We start from the raw sequence: 17,603 nt of genomic DNA, 5'->3' as shown, positions 1-17,603 counted from the left end.
GTGAACAAAAATATTTTTTCAACATTGTGAAATTGCTTTGAAATATTTCTAAAACTACAAAAATAACTCAAAATATATTTTTTGTATTTCATGGCATTTTAGGTAAAAAAATGTTCCAGATATATGAAAACGAGACCTTTTTGTATTTGTGTATCAATGGTTATAAGAATAAAATTATTATTTTATTATCTTAACAGAAAGATACTTTCCTCAAATTATCATTTTAACAAAAATATATTTTTATTAGTTTTAAAATATAAAAAAATAATTATTACAATTGTGCCATCCGAGATTTTAATGGACTTTTATTATTTATTCGAAAATGGAGCGCTCAATTACTGAAAGTAAAATAACTACACAGAGAGAGCGAGGCTGTGGTATCGAAATCAAAAAACGCTGAGATTGACGGAGAGACCTTGTGTCTGACTACACAATCAATGGCTTCCCCGGACACGGGCGTGACGATGATTCCGGCCGGCGAGGGGCCGTCTTCCTCCGCTGCTACGGGGTCGTCCAAGAAGCTGCGGCGATTTGAAATCAAGAAGTGGAACGCCGTCTCTCTTTGGGCTTGGGGTACAACCATTTCTAAACCCTAACCCTGACTTCACACTCCTTTTAACTTCATAGACATTGCCATATGGTATTCTTGGTGTTATATCTGCACGCAGAAATATATTCTTGTACTTGGTATTCTATGTACGTTTGGATGAATCACGTGGTGATTTGGTTTGCTTTTGTTTGGTGGGTGCAGATATTGTTGTGGATAACTGTGCGATTTGCAGGAACCATATCATGGATCTCTGTGAGTTTGATGTCTCCATATAAAATCTTGTTTGCTCTGTATTTCCTTCTTGATTTGATATTTTTTGTTGCTGTATGTGATTTTGTGGGTATGTTTGGATGGTTTAATTAGGCATTGAGTGCCAGGCTAACCAAGCTAGTGCCACAAGTGAGGAATGTACTGTTGCTTGGGGTACGTAATCTTCTTTCTAATTTTCATAATGGTGGGTACATTTTTTTTTTCATATATAATAAATTGATGGAAATTCCGTTGCCTTCATAGAAAAAAAAAACTTGAACGGTAGCATTTTTCAGGTTTTAATTCTCATTTGCAGCAAAGAAAGGGGTTTCAGACTTATATTAGAAAGGGATTACTTGAATTGGAGACTGAAGACTTGTTTTCTTCTGTTCCTAGTTTCTGCCGTGGTAGGATTGTTAGAAGTACTAGAAATGATTAAAGTGGATGGCTTATATTTAGTAAATTTTTGTTTGTCTTACCAACACTAACAAACTTTAGGATGTTAGGACTCCCCAATTTGAGAATTCATTCACCTTTGGAGTAGAAGTTTATGGTATTTCTCAATCTTTTAGGCCTTATTGTAAGCATCATCTAGTGTGTTAAAAGAGTGTAACCTAACATTTTATTTTTTTAAATTCTGCCCTTAACCTATCAAGGAATTGACTGTAACCCAAAGGGTCTGCAGTCATGTTACTAATTATACCTCACATGCTTAGGGGATACAATTGACTCAAGGATATTTGAACCGAAGTTACTCATTAATCAAGTAATTGCCTTCATTAGTAAGTAGGGAGATATTATTATTTCTAATTTTTGTTTCATCTTAGCCCACAAAGAAATGTATTGTATTCCTTCCTTTAACAGTATACATTCAGTTAGATTTCTTTGCAATTTTGTTAGCCAAAACCAAGGAGTTCTAGTTTGGCAAAGCAAACTCATTGGTTTTCATTTATCTTTGTCAGGAGGAACCTAATATTTGTATAAGGGTTTCTTGGCATGGTAGTTATAGCAGTTATACTGTAGCAGGCTGTTCAAGGTTGTACCTTTGTATTGGCAGCCTACTAAACTGCCTAAGAATTATTATAACAACCTAATCCAGCTGAATGAAAGGATACTGAAATTGAAGTATATAACAACCTAATCTGCTCATGGTGTGTGCGTCTCTCAAAGGAAGTATGCCTTAGATATTTTGGAAGAGACTAGTATGCTTGATTTTCGGCCTATAGATACTCATTTGGATCCTAATGTTAAGCTTGTACTAGGACAGGGGAAGCCATTGGTGGATCCTTGGCAATATAGGAGATTAGTTGGGAAGCTTAATTACCTCACAATTACATGACCATATATCACTTTTGCTGTTAATGTGGTAAGTCAATTTGTGGACTCGCCTTGTGATAGTCACTAGCATGCTTTAGTGCGTAACTTGAGATACATTAAAAGTGCTCCTAGTAAAGTCTCATTGTTTGGGAACGAAGGACACAAGCAGGTTGTTGGATATATTGATGTAAATTGGGTTGGTTGTCCTACAGATAGGTGCTCTACCTTGGGTTATTGTATCCTAGTTGGAGGAAATTTGGTGTCTTGGAAGAGTAAGAAGCAAAATTCATTTCAACCAACATCCGACATAATTGAGGAAGAGAATTAAGATTCTGAAACTGCGGATGTTGAATTACATCAAACTTGTATAGATCCAACTATCTTTTCAAATCTCATCTTTATTAAAATCCAAAGGATAAAATTCCTCAGCTAGACCGCAAATAGCATCTACAAAGAATGATTTGAAACCATCAGTAGGATTTAAAGCCTCACATAGCTTAAGAAGTTCTATTGTTTTCTTCGTAAATCTGTTATTCAACTCCATCAACTGAAAATCTATTACAACATTGAATTTTTGAAAGTGATAGTAGTCCTCCACTGTAATATTATTTTCCAGTTGACAAAAACGTCATGTACCATCCATATAACGATCAATTAATTTCGACACATCAACAACATTACTTCTACAAAATTGCACCACATACCACATAAAACTTTCCCATCGATCATCACGCATCTCTTGAAGCAACTTTGTACTTGAGACAAAATTCATTGCATTCAAAATGTCTTGACCTTTCATTTGCAATGTCTGACACAAAATATTAGATTTTTCCAACACTTCATGCATCAACAACGAGATAAATACAAACTCAAATGTTTTCATAACTTTCAAAGCACCTTAAGCCCCTGCCCACGTACATTATTGTTCGACCCTTCATCAATAAGATTTGCAAGAAGTGTACAAGTAGAACCAAATATCTCAATCAATCTTGTAACAGAGGCAAAATGTGAACTCCAACGAGTAGCTCCAGCTCATTGCAAAGTACGAACTTGATTAGCTCCAGTAGTAGTTGGAACTTCTTCTACTACTATCAAAACAACAATTTCATGCTCTCGAATTGATTTTAATTGAGAATGACGCTTAGTAGAAGCACCAACAAAGGTGACAATAGAACTTAATGATTGAAAAAATAGCCACACATCATGTACATCCTTAGCTACTGCAACTAAAGCTAATTGTAGTCGACGAGCAAAACAATGAATGTAATAAGCATATGGACATTCTCTAAGAAATAATGCTTGCAGTCCGTTCCATTCCCTCCACATGTTGCTAGCACCATCATACCCCTGACCTTGTAAATTTGTAACCAAGAGATTGTATTGGCTTAACACAGTACATATCTCTTTTTTTAAAGTTAATGCATTTGTATCTTTAACACTCACATCGTCAAAAAACTATTCTCTAACAAATCCATCACCATCAACATATCTCAAAATAATAGTCATTTGTTCTTCATGTGATTCATCAACAAGAATGCAAAATTTAGCATCTCCAATTTCTTCACGAATTTTATGTCGCACACAATCAACAATAATTTTCAATATTTCTTTCTGAATACCTGGTGATGCGTAGTTGGCATTTTTAGTTGCATTTTCTAGAACATCATCATCAATTCTTTATTTGCTCGCAATTTGATTAATTCAATATAATTCCCATGGATAGTAGACCCGGCAAACTCATCATGACCTCTAAATGGCACACCCTTGTAATGCTAACCACTTCACGCTTTCTATGGAGGTCCTTACAAGCAAACGGTTTTGTTTCTTTTCTTTTTCAATATGTTGATCTATCCTTCTCTCAATATATTGATTTGGATTTCTCAAGTTTTCCTATTTTTCCATATCAATGTTATGTAGTGAATTACGATCTCCTTCATGTTTTTTCAACGGATAATCTTTACAATTAACTCTCTTCCAATTTTTGAACCCCTTGACTGTGAATGTTTCAGGTTGTGATGTATTACTTTTAAATAGATAACACGGAAAACAAAATGCACTTTCTTTCTTCACAGAAAACTCGAGCTGTGGATGTTTTGTGAACCAAGTGGATTGAAATCGACGATTTTGAGCCCCAAATTTTACATAAGTATACTCATAAATAGGTTGACACGGTCCCATATCGATATATATGCTCTCCAAACCTCATCTTGTTTGTCTAATGGATATTGTGATATTAGGATTCACTTTCCAGGATCATGTTCATAATACGAGGTATTACTTTCAGATGGTTCAATAGTACATTCATCTAGAGGCTTGGATCTTTTAGTTTTGTCGCGCAGTGGTCGACCGCCAAAGCCAAATACACAGAATGGTCGACATATATATTTCAACGGTTGATTGCCAGTACTTGGGTTTCATGATTAGTCGACAACCATGTCCCAATGATCGATAGTCGTGACACGGTCGATTGACCGCTAGAACTCGGAAAGCATGAACGACCATTGTGAGAGATTGAAATACAAGCAAGAAAATTCCAAATCTTGCATAACACTAGCCTCTAATCAAGAAATGCATTATTTCTTAAGAAATATAGGGTGAATCGAACCCTATTTAGGCTTTCGACAAACTCAACAAACATTTCAAGCACAACAAGATTAAATAAGATAGAATATGCAAGAGTCATAATCTCAACCATAAGAAGAATAGCCAACACGAAAAGGATTTAAATAGGCAGAATTCCAGAAATTTCCAGATTACGAATGGTAACTTCAAGGGCCTATTTTGGGCTCATAACGTAGTCAAATCCCACGAAGAATGTGGCTAAATTGAAGCGTAAAATCTCTAGTTTCTGAAACAACAAACGGATTCAAAATCATAAATAATCACACAAAGTTATTCCCCAAAAACCGAAGCAAAGACAGATTACCCGTAACAATAAAATTCCATATTTTAGGCAGAGATCAACAGGGTTGTTACGGACTCAAAATGTAACCAAATAACTCAAGTCATATGTCAAAATGAAACTTATGAAATCTAGTTTATGAAACAAAAAGCGGATTGCAAATCGGATATAACCACAGAAAGTTATACCCTAAAATGTACAACATGCACAATCTGGTCGAAAATTAAGAGTTCCAAGTGCTAACATTATGAAATGAAAAGAATGTGTTTTTGGAATAGAAAAGGGAGTTTAGGGACTTGCAAAAATGGAAAGAATGAGATAGGAACTTGCCTCTTAAATGGAAAAGAGGAAGAAGAACTTGCCTTTGATGGATAACCATATTGCAGCCGAACAGAACCGAAGAAGGAACAAAGTCGCTGGAACGAAGGAGAAGACAAAAATCTGGGCTGCTGGAGTTGAGGAGAAGTAGCTCTGGAGCTTGTACCCTTCTTGAAGCCTTCAAACATCAAGGAGAAGAAGAAGAGAAGGAGAGGAGGAAAAGAAGAAGAAGCCCTAGCCAAGGCTCCTGAAAACTGCTACTAATTGCTCCCCCTTTTCCCTTTTTCTTTTCCTTTTATACCCACTCACACACACATATATATACACATATATAACCACTTCTTTAAACAAATCAATTAAATAAACATATAACATTTATATATATATATATATATCTTCACCTGGTAGCCTCATAGCCCAATTCCAAACCCTTTATTTTTGACTTTTCAACTCATTTAAAATCGTCATTTCATTTGACTATTCAACCTCCCTTAGTTTTGACCTTTCAACACAATTATATATATCCAAGCCTCTAGATGAATGTACTATTGAATCATCTGAAAGTAATATCTCGTATTATGAACGTGATCCTAGAAAGCGAATCCCAATATCACAATATCCATTAGACAAACAAGATGAGGTTCGGAGAGCATATATCGATATGGGATTGTGTCAACCTATTTATGAGTATCCTTATGTAAAATTTGGCGCTCAAAATCGTCGATTTCAATCCACTTGGTTCACAAAACATCCACGACTTGAGTTTTCTGTGAAGAAAGAAAGTGCATTTTGTTTTCCGTGTTATCTATTTGAAAGTAATACATCACAACCTGAAACATTCACAATCAATGGGTTCAAAAATTGGAAGAGAATTTGTTGAATCTTGGATCGGTTTCCTCACAATAATAGACACTTTCTCACACCCAAATCCCACCCAATAGAAATAGAATCAAAGAAATGTAAGCAGAACATATAACAAAGCAATAACAGAAATAAAAAAGTCAAGAACTTATCCTGGTTTAGGCATGAAAATGCCCTACATCCAGACTGTCGAAGCCTTCAGAAAATCCACTAGAAAGCGTTCAAGATTACAACAATTCCCTCTCTCAAGATTACCTAGCTATGAATCAATAGATTCACCTCTCTAGAATACAAAGACCGAGCTCTATCAACTCTCTAGAACTCGTGCAAGACATAATATAAATGAATGAATGCTAAAATCTATCTTCTCCCGAGAACCTATAAATAGAGGCGGTTACAATTTAAGGACTAAACTGAAATATTAGGGAATACAAGGCCTATCCGGAAATAACTTTAAGTTAGATATTTCCGTTATATTCTAAACACATAAAATATAAATACACAATCATTCCCTAACTGAGTATACAGCCCTTTACCGAGACTCAACAGCTAGACTAATACAAATTCTAACAATTTCTCCACCAATTTGATTAGTTTAGCTTTTAGTCTCCAATCTTCCAGGTTCTGCTACAACTTTATTCTCTTCCTTCTTCAGGCTTCCTTCTAAGCTTAATTGCTTAGACTCCCTTAAGCTACATTAAGTAGCTTCATGCAGTGCTTTATCTTGGCTGTTGGAATAGCTTTGGTGAACATATCTACTGCATTTTCTTCTCTTGCCACCTTTTCTAGCTTTAGAATTTTCCTGTCAAGAATTTCCTTGATAAAATGCAACCGAACATCAATATGTTTTGTGCATTCATGGTGTGCCTAGTTTTTAGCTAGGTGAATTGCACTTTGACTATCACATCTTAGAGTTGTATCTATCTCTCTACGTAGCAATTCTCTTAGAAGCCCTTTCAACCATATAGCCTCCTTTATTGCCTTTGCTAAAGCAATATATTCTGCCTCAGTAGTGGATAAAGTTACAACATGTTGTAAACTTGCCTTCCAACTCACTGTGGCATCCCAAACCTTGAAAACATAGCTTGTGGTTGACCTTCTCCTATCCTGATTCGCTGCATAGTCTGCATCGGAGTACCCTAAGATCCTAGCTTCTATTTCTTTCCCTGCTTCACCATAAACTAAACTTGTACCTAATGATGCTCTTAGGTATTTAAACATCCACTTGATTGTGCCCCAATGAGCTTTCCCTGGGTTTGCCATAAATCGGCTAACCACACTCATGGCATGGGCAAGATCTGGCCGAGTACAGACCATGCTGTACATGAAGCTCCCTACTGCACTAGAGTATAGAACATTCCTCATTTCTGCCTTATCATCCTCATTTATAGGGGATTGACTTGCTGATAGTTTAAAGTGTTGAGCAAAAGGAGTGCTGACAGCCTTTGTTTCAGCCATACCAAACCTTTGAATTAATTTCCTTAAGTAATTCTCTTGGGACAGTCCTAGGGTTCTTATCTTTCTATCCCTCTTAATTTCAATTTCCAATATCTTCCTTGCTTCTCCTAAATCCTTCATTTCAAAAGCTGACTTTAAGTCCAGTTTTAACTGCTGGATTTATTCTCTTGATTGACTTGCAATTAACATATCGTCAACAAATAATAGGAGATACTAGAATATGCTATTTGATACTTGTTTAAAGTATACATAACAATCATATGAACTTCTTACAAACCCATGTTCAATCATAAAAGTGTCAAATCTTTTATACCATTGGCGTGGGATTGTTTAAGGCCATATAAGGATTTCCTAAGAAGGCATACTTGCTCTATTTTTCCTTTAGATTTGAACCTCTTTGGCTGCTCCATGAGAATCTTCTCATCTAATTCTCCATGTAAGAAAGTAGTTGTGTGTTCTAAACACAAGTCCATGTGGGTTGTCATTGCAAGGAGCATTCTTATTGAGGTGTGCCTTACAACAGGGGAAAAAACCTCATTATAATCAACTCCCTCAACCTGAGTAAATCCTCTTGCGAGTAGCCTAGCTTTATATCTAGGCTTTGAATCACTCCCAACTCCTTCCTTTATTTTATAGAGCCATTTACAACCCACTATCCTCTGCTTCTTAGGTCTATCAACTAAGGTCCAGGTTTCATTTTTCCTTAGAGAGTTTATTTCTAATTCCATAGCTTCAATCCACTTACTTGAGTCCTTTGAGGCTATTGCTTCCTCATACGTTTAAGGTTCATCACCCACAACCTCTGATGCACTTGTAAGTGCATAGGAAACCAGGTCTGCAAAACCATATCTCTTAGGGGGTTTAGATTGCCTTTTCTGCCTATCCCTTGCAACATTATACCTATGCTGGTCAAGCTCATTTTTTGCATCTGATCCCTCTTTTCTTTCTTCATGAGGGTCAAAGTCTTGGTCAGCTATGGGTTCCTCTAAATCTACTTGATGATCCAAGTCCTGGCTTTGAGAGCCAGATGTTTCTGCACTAGGAGAGACTTCCTGCAATCCTATCTCTACATTTTCTATTATAGATGATGGCTCATTTCCACCATTATCATGCAGACCCTTAGCTACAGATTTCTCATCAAAGATGACATCTCTTGTAACTAAAATCCTCTGGTTTTCAGGTTCTACCCTTTTACCCCAGTTGGATATCCTATAAAAATGCATTTTTGAGCCCTAGGTTCCAGTTTTCCTTGTTTTACATGGGCATATGTTATATGCCCAAATGCCCTTAGATGTTTTAGGCTAGGTTTATGACCTATCCATTTCTCATAGGGATGTTAAAAAGAAACTAATGAGGAAGCAATAGCCTAGCTTGAAAACTAATGTGAGCCATTTCTCATAGGTTTATGACCTGTCCATTTCTCTAGTTTAACATCCCTTTGAAACTCCACCATCCGAGGCATTTTTCTCCTTGAAATCTTTCTTTCTCTTTGGACAATCTCTCTTAAAGTGCCATTCTTCTTAGCAGTGATAACACTTAACTGGACCCCTCCCATTTCTTGACTTAGACCTAGATTTATTTTTCCCTTTGAAATCCTTTTTTGTACCTTTAGATCTTGTAGTCAGAACATCACCACTAGAGGATCTTTCTTCTTGGTTATGCCTCAAGTCTTTTGAATTTAGGGCTCTTATTACATCTTCTAAAGACAGCTTATCTCTGCCATATTGCAGAATATCAACAAAATGCTCATATAACCGAGGCAAAGAATGTAATAAAACTAATGTCCTATCTTCATCATCATATTTAACATTGATGTTTTCCAGGTCTAGGCACAGTTTATTAAATTCGTCTATATGTTCTTGTAGCTTTTGTTTTTCTTCAATCTTAAATGTGAAGAATTTTGTCTTTAGATATAACCGACTTGACAAGGTTTTTGTTAAGTAAAGATTGTCCAATTTCTTTCAGATTTCTAAGGCTGTAGTCATCTTAGACACTTCCCTTAATACCTGATCTCCTAAACTAAGGATTAGGGTATTAAATGCCTTCTCTTCTATGTCTGCTCTCTGTTCTGCCGAGAGGGTTTTAGCATTATCCCCTACTTTTTCTTTATCCCTTGGTTCCTCTCCTAGCGCCTCCTTTAAACCCAGATTTTCGAGGAGGGCTTGCATCTTTATTTTCCATAGAGAAAAATCGTTTGAGCCATTAAATTTTTCAATATCCTATCTAGATGCGGAACCGGACATAGCCATTTCTAAAGATTTCTAAGACTGTTCTAAAGGTTCTTGGATGAATCTTGAAAGAAATTATGTGAAATCCTAAGCTTTGATACCAAATTGTTGAATCTTGGATCGGTTTCCTCACAATAATAGACACTTTCTCACACCCAAATCCCACCCGATAGAAATAGAAACAAAGAAATGTAAGCAGAACATATAACAAAGCAATAAAATAAATAAAAGAGTCAAGAACTTATCCTGGTTCAGGCATGAAAATGCTCTACATCCAGATTGCTGAAACTTTTAGAAAATCCACTAGAAAGCGTTCAAGATTACAACAATTCCCTCTCTCTTACACCTAGCTATGAATCAATAGATTCACCTCTCGAGAATACAAAGACCGAGCCTTAGCTCTCTCTCAACTCTCTAGAACTCGTGCAAGACAGAAAACAAATGAATGAATGCTGAAATGTATCTTCTCCCGAGAACCTATCCGCCTCTATTTGTAAGATATAGAGGCGGTTACAACTTAAGGACTAAACTGAAATATTAGGGAATACAAGGCCTATCCGGAAATAACTTTAAGTTAGATATTTCCATTATATTCTAAACACATAAAATATAAATACACAATCATTCCCTAACTGAGTATACAACCCTTTACTAAGACTTAACAGCTAGACTAATACAAATTCTAACAGAGTTAATTGTAAAGAGTGTCCGTTGAAAAAACATGAAGGAGATGGTAATTCACTACATAACATTGATATGGAAAAATAGGAAAACTTGAGAAATCCAAATCAATATATTGAGAGAAGGATAGATCAATAGATTGAAAAAGAAAAGAAACAAAACCGTTTGCTTATAAAGACCTCCATAGAAAGTGTGGAATGGTAAGCATTGCAAGGGTGTGCATTTAGAGGTCATGATGAGTTTGTCGGGTCTACTATCCATGGGAATTATATTGAATTAATCAAATTGCAAGTAAACAAAGAAATTGATAATGATGTTCTAGAAAATGCAGTTAAAAATGCCAACTACACATCACCAGGTATTTAAAAAGAGATATTGAAAATTATTGCTGATTGTGTGCGACATAAAATTTGTGAAGAAATTGGAGATGCTTAATTTTGCATTCTTGTTGATGAAGCAGTTGATGAATCACATGGAGAACAAATGGCTATTATTTTGAGATATGTTGATGGTGATGGATTTGTTAGAGAACAGTTTTTTGACGTTGTGAGTGTTAAAGATACAAATGCATTGACTTTGAAAAAAGAGATATGTATTGTATTAAGCCAATACAATCTCTTGGTTACAAATTTACGAGGTTAGGGGTATGATGGTGCTAGCACCATGCGGGGGGAATGGAACGGACTGCAAGCATTATTTCTTAGAGAATGTCCATATGCTTATTACATTCATTGTTTTTCTCGTCGACTACAATTAGCTTTAGTTGCAATAGCTAAGGATGTACATGATGTGTGGCTATTTTTTCAATCATTAAGTTTTGTTGTCACATTTGTTGGTGCTTCTACTAAGCGCCATTCTTAATTAAAATCAATTCGAGAGCATGAAATTGTTGATTTGATAGCAGCAGGAGAAGTTCCGACTAGTACTGGAGCTAATCAAGTTTGTACTTTGCAACGAGTTGGAGCTACTCATTGGAGTTCACATTTTGCCTCTGTTACAAGATTGATTGAGATGTTTGGTTCTACTTGTACATTTCTTGCAAATCTTATTGATGAGGGGTCGAACAATAGCGTACGTGGGTAGGGGCTTAAGGTGCTTTGAAAGTTATGAAAACATTTGAGTTTGTATTTATCTCGTTGTTGATGCATGAAGTGTTGGAAAAATCTAATATTTTATGTCAGGCATTGCAAATGAAAGATCAATACATTTTGAATGCAATGAATTTTGTCTCAAGTACAAAGCTGCTTCTTCAAGAGATGCGTGATGATCGGTGGGAAAGTTTTATGTGGTATGCGGTGCAATTTTGTAGAAGTAATGATGTTGATGTGTCAGAATTAACTGATTGTTATATGGATAATACAGGATGTTCTTGTCAACTGGAAAATAATATTACAGTGGAGGACTACTATCACTTTAAAAAATTCAATGCTGTAATAGATTTTCAGTTGATGGAGTTGAATAACAGATTTACGGAGAAAACAATAGAACTTCTTAAGCTATGCGAGGCTTTAAATCCTATTGATGGTTTCAAATCATTCTTTGTAGATGTTATTTGTGGTCTAGCCGAGGAATTTTATCCTTTGGATTTTAATAAAGATGAGATTTTAGGAGATAGTTGGATCATTACAAGTTTGATGTAATTTAGCATTTGCAGTTTCAAAATCTCAACTCTCTTCCTCAATTTTGTCAGATGTTGGTTGAAACGAAGAAGTCATGTCATTATTTCTTGATTGATAGGTTGATTCATCTTGCGTTGACTCTTCTAGTTTCTACAACAACAGAACGAGCTTTTCCAGAGATGAAACTCATCAAAACATCACTTCACAATAAAATGGCGAATGACTTTCTAGCAAACACTATGATTATCTACATTGAGAGAGAGATTGCTTTTGGTATTGATATAAATTTACTCATTGACAAGTTTGATCTTTTGGAGAATCATAGGGTGTTGCTTAAATAGTTTTATAAGGTATTTGTATTGCACATTTTTGTTATTTTTTTTTTTTGTTGTTTTTTGCTTTCTATTTTTAAGTTAATGAATTATATTAATTATGCATATAAAGCTCGTTAAATTCCCATTTTTGTCTTTTTGTTTTTCTCCTATTGGTGAAGCTCACGGTAGAAATTTTTTTTTGAAGTCCCCAAGGTAATAAATCCTAGATCCGCCCCTGTTTGAGGGGCTTTACCATCTTGCCCTGCCATCATCTATGGCATTTGTTTGCACTACTATAGGGGCATCTCCTCTTTAGATTCATTCTTGGCTTGGTCATCCTCATTTATCTACTCTTCGATAGATGATTTATTTGTTGACTGTTTTAGAATGCGCGTCTTGTCAGCTAGGCAAACATGTTTGTTCTTCTTATTCTAGTTGTCTTAATAAACGAACTAATGCTCCTTTTGATTTTATACATTCTAAGATTTAGGGTCCTAGTAGAGTCAAGTCTAAACAGGGTTTTTCCTATTTTGTTACATTCATTGATGATCATTCTCGTTGTACTTGGCTTTATTTTATGAAAGATTGTACTGAATTGCAATCTTTATTCAATTCCTTTTGTAATGAAACTTCTAGTCAATTTGGTTGTACCATTCGGATCCTTTGTAGTGATAATGCGAAGGAATATTGTTCTCATGCATTTTTGGCTTTTCTCTCATTTTAGGGTATTGTTCATTAGTTCTCTTGTCCTTATACTTTATAATAAAATGGGGTGACTGAACATAAAAACCGTCATCTCATTGAAGTTGCTCGGACGCTTCTCCTTCACATGCATGTTCCTATTGTCTTTTGGGATGCTGCTCTTCTCACTTCTAATTATCTGGTCAACTAAATCCCATCCACTATTCTGAATGGGGCCATTCCACATACTTAACTTTTTCCTCGTGATCCTCCATCCATCCTATCCCCCCTCGTGTCTCTGGATCAATTTGTTTTGTCCATCTTCTTTTCCTTGGTCGTGATAAATTGTCTCCTTGCTCGATCAAGTGTGTGTTTCTAGGCTATTCTCGTAATCAGAAAGGGTACAAGTGCTATTCCCCTGAACTTGGTAGATACTCTTTCTCTTCTGATGTCAGTTTTTGAGTCTATGCCAGTATATGTTCTTGTTCCTCTTTAAACTTATTAGCGCCATTCTAAGCCTCCATCAGTGCCTCCAACTCCAGCTCCTCCTATTGCCGATGATGGTATTCCTTCAACTTCATGTCTTCCTCTAGTTGGTGCCATTGTTCCGTCTCCTTCCGACTTTGCCCAAGCTCATGTTCATCGTGGTACACGTTCCACTCGTAATCCTCATCCTATTTATACTTTTGTTAGCTATCACCGTTTGTCACCTGTTTATTCTGATTTTGTATCTACTCTCTCTTCTATTTCTATTTCTAAGACGGATGCTGAAGCTCTTTCTCACCCTGGGTGGAGACATACTATGAATGAAATGTCTGCCTTGCTAGCTAATGAGACGTGAGATCTAGTTCCTTTCCCTTCGGGGAAATCTATTGTCGGTTGTTGGTGGGTGTTTATGGTTAAGGTTGGTTCGGATGGCTCTGTTGATTGTCTATAAGCTCGATTGGTTGCTAAAGGCCGCTATTCAACTGGATACTACTTGTATTTTGAGAGGACAAAAGTTTTCTAACATTTTATTCACAATGAGGTACAACCATGGGACAACATATTTCCTAATATATATTTACAACACTATCTATCATATATATATATTATATGTACAATACTAGATCTAACACTCCCTCTCAAGCCGACGCATATATATCATATATGCCTAGTTTGGTACATATGTAGGCAAGCCATGGACCTCGTAATGCCTTGGTAAGAAGATTAGTTAGCTGGTCATTAGAGCCAATAAATGAGGTACTAATCTTTCTAGAAATCAACTTCTGTCTCACAAAGTGACAGTAAATCTCTATGTGTTTGGTGTGCTCATGAAAAACTAGATTAGAGGCAATATGAAGAGTCGCTTGATTATCACAAATAAGCCGTATAGGCCCTGAATCTCCAAATTCCAGCTCCGTAAGAAGTTACTTGAGCCAAATTAACTCACATGTGGCTAAAGTCATGGCTCAATATTCCGCTTTTGCACTAAATTTAGTTACAACATTTTACTTCTTACTCTTCCAAGACACTAAATTTCCTCCAACTATGATACAATAACCCAAGGTAGAGCGCCTATTTGTAGGACAACCAGCCCAATTTGCATCAATATATCCAACAACTTGCTTGTGTCATTTGTTCTCAAACAATAAGCCTTTTCTAGGAGCACTTTTAATGTATTTCAATATACACACTAAAGAGTGCCAGTGACTATCACAAGGGGAGTCCACAAATTGACTTACCACATTAATAGCAAAAGAGGTGTATGGTCGTGTAATGGTGATAAGCTTCCCAACCGACTATATTGCCAAGGATCCACCAATGACTTCTCCTGTCCTTGTCCTGGTTTAAGCTTAAGATTAGGATCCAAATGAGTATCTATAGGCCGGGAATCAAGCATACTAGTCTCTTTCAAAATATCTAAGGCATACTTCCTTTGAGAGATGCGTACACCATGAGCAGATTAAGCTACCTCAATGCCAACAAACACTTCAACTTGTCCAAATCTTTGGTCTGAAAATGAGAATGCAAATAAGTCTTCAACTACCCAATATCAACCTTGTTATCTCTTATAATAACAATGTTATTTACGTACACCACAAAAAATATGACTTCACCAATAGAATGGCGATATAAAACAAAATGATCAATTTCACTTCTACTCGTACCAAAAGATTATATGATAGAGTTGAAGCGACCAAACCAGCATCGAGGAGATTGCTTCGGGCCATATAAAGATTTTTTTAAACGACATACTAGACTGGTTCCCTTTGAGTAACAAAACTAGGAGGTTACTTTATATACACTTCCTCTTGAGGTTGCCATGAAAAACATTTTTAATATCCAGCTAATAAAGAGGCTATTGCTAAATAGCGGTCATAGCAAGCAAAACATGAATGAAAGCAATCATAGCCACGAGAGAGAATGTATCGCCATTATCTAGGTAAAAAAATTGAGTATAGTCCTTAGCAATCAACTAAACCCCTTTAGACGATCAACGAAACCAGCTGTGATGCACGAGATCTAAGAAATCGATGTTGGATAGCGGCGGTGATAGCTGCGGACAAAGTGACCGACAATGGTGGCGTCGGTTGACGATGGTGGCTAGAACTAGGCTAGAACTAGGGTTGGGTTAGGGTTTGTCTAGTGGCTTTGATACCATGTTGAATTTTGAGAGGAGAGAAGTATTTCTTGTATTTTATTCACAATGAGGGGTGTGTGTGTGTGTGTGTATATATATATATATATATATACCAATCTACAAGTACAACCATGGAACAACATATCTTCCTAGTAATATATATGCACAACACTATCTAGCATATATATTATGTATGTACAACACTACTTCTAACAATCCCTATTGCCCACCTTATAGAGTAACCTTGCTGTCTAAATGCACCTACAAATGTGTGGCTCTTTCTATTTGTTCACAGAAGAAAGTGCAATCCTCTTGAAGTATTTTTGTGGTTTTTTTTCCTTTTTCTCCCCCTGAACTTTTTCTGCGCTCCTTTCCTGAATCATAGGGCGAGTTGATGAAAATTTTTGCATGTTACCAGCAGAATTAGTGAAGTTACTTATCCAATAATTAGAAAATAAAAGCATAAATGATCTCAGAATACCTGAGTAGTCTCTGAGAATCACTAGAACTTTTGCTATCGCTGTCAGTGGGGTTGTTTCAATTCCTTCATCTCTATTACGTCACCATATTCTTTGGAGTAGAATAGAATGTTGCCTACACTTATCTTTATCCATTAGAATTATCAAATTCTCTCAAACTAGTCTGTCAAGAAGAATGTAGAGGCAAAAAGAGAGGGGGGTGGGGGGATGTTCTTGTCAGAAGCTGAGTGACTTTCAGGATAGGGGAGGTGTGGGATAACTCATCAATTGAGATGTATCTGTTCACTTAGCCCAAAAAAAGAAAAGAAAATAAGAGGAAAAAAAATGCTATTTACTGACCCTAGTCGCCCTACTCTTGAACATCCTCTTGAGCCCTTGCTGCAAGTGTGCTTTTTGCTTCTCAACTTAATGAACATCCTCGTTATTTTTATGCCAACATGCTGCCACGCTGGAAATGAGGCCCTTTTGGATTAAACTCCGCACAATGACCAGTCTGGAAATTGTTGCTGGAAACAGCATATAGCTCGTTCTCTTAAGAGTATTTGTTTTCTTTTTCTATTTTTTCTTCTGTCCTGTTAGATGAGTGTTTCACCTTGTGATAATATGTTATCTTGGAAATCATTGCCTCCGCAGTCAGCTGAAATAAAATGTTAATTTCCCTTGTATAGGGGTTTGCAACCATGCATTCCACTTCCACTGCATCAGCAGATGGCTCAAGACCCGGCAAGTTTGTCCATTGGGTAGGTTCAATTTTCCCAACTTGCCACTCCCAGATTCAATCAAATCAGTGTGTTTCTGAGTGCTGATATCTTTTGCTTATTTTTGCCGCTCTTGCCTCCTCTTTGCAGATAACAGTGAGTGGGAGTTTCAAAAGTATGGACATTAGGAGCTTTGTACATCTGAATGGTTGGTCCTATGGCTTGTCGTAAGTGGATTTTTGGAAACCATCACCATCCTTTCAGCCTAGACTTGGTCCCCAGAAAGCTGTGAACAAAAACTGTTAGCTCTGTCCCAATTATAATTACCCTGTCCTAGGAATATCATATCAGACCTGTTTCCTGCTGAACAAACTCGGTTGGTCCCTATACATATACACTTGTTTCATGCAGTTTTGCTGTGTTAATTTTTTTTTTTTTTCCTTTGAAAAATATGAACTAAATATTGCAAATCTAAGAAAATGAATTAGTGTTGGTAGAGTTTGGATGGATCAATAGAGGAGGGGTCTGTCGATTGAATATAAGACTAGAAACACTATTTTGGGGATAAAGGTTTTTTCCGGTAAATGAAAATTTTGCACTTTTAAAATGAGAACGTCTTTTCTTT

The 17,603-nt window shown here is 36.4% G+C and overlaps 1 protein-coding gene across 4 annotated transcripts; it reads left to right on the top strand.

Annotated features, from left to right (window-relative positions):
- Window positions 1-338: 338 nt before the first annotated feature.
- Window positions 339-17,388, top strand: LOC127806936 (RING-box protein 1a). Of its 4 annotated transcripts, XM_052344557.1 has the most exons (5): window positions 343-573; window positions 752-802; window positions 914-973; window positions 16,949-17,020; window positions 17,129-17,388. In XM_052344557.1, the coding sequence occupies exons 1-5, from the start codon at window positions 438-440 to the stop codon at window positions 17,164-17,166; spliced, it is 357 nt and encodes a 118-aa protein (XP_052200517.1). In that variant the 5' UTR covers window positions 343-437; the 3' UTR covers window positions 17,167-17,388. The 4 variants fall into 4 exon arrangements, with proteins under 4 accessions (XP_052200516.1, XP_052200518.1, XP_052200519.1 ...); XM_052344556.1 differs by lacking the exons at window positions 16,949-17,020; window positions 17,129-17,388 and adding an exon at window positions 11,469-11,761 and having other exon boundaries at window positions 339-573; XM_052344558.1 differs by lacking the exon at window positions 914-973 and having other exon boundaries at window positions 340-573.
- The last annotated feature ends 215 nt before the right edge of the window (window positions 17,389-17,603 follow it).

The sequence above is a fragment of the Diospyros lotus genome, chromosome 7 (genome assembly GCF_014633365.1).
Source record: "Diospyros lotus cultivar Yz01 chromosome 7, ASM1463336v1, whole genome shotgun sequence".
Lineage (NCBI taxonomy): Eukaryota > Viridiplantae > Streptophyta > Magnoliopsida > Ericales > Ebenaceae > Diospyros > Diospyros lotus.
Note: the sequence above shows the minus strand (reverse complement) of the source record. Positions and strands in the feature narration are given on the sequence as shown.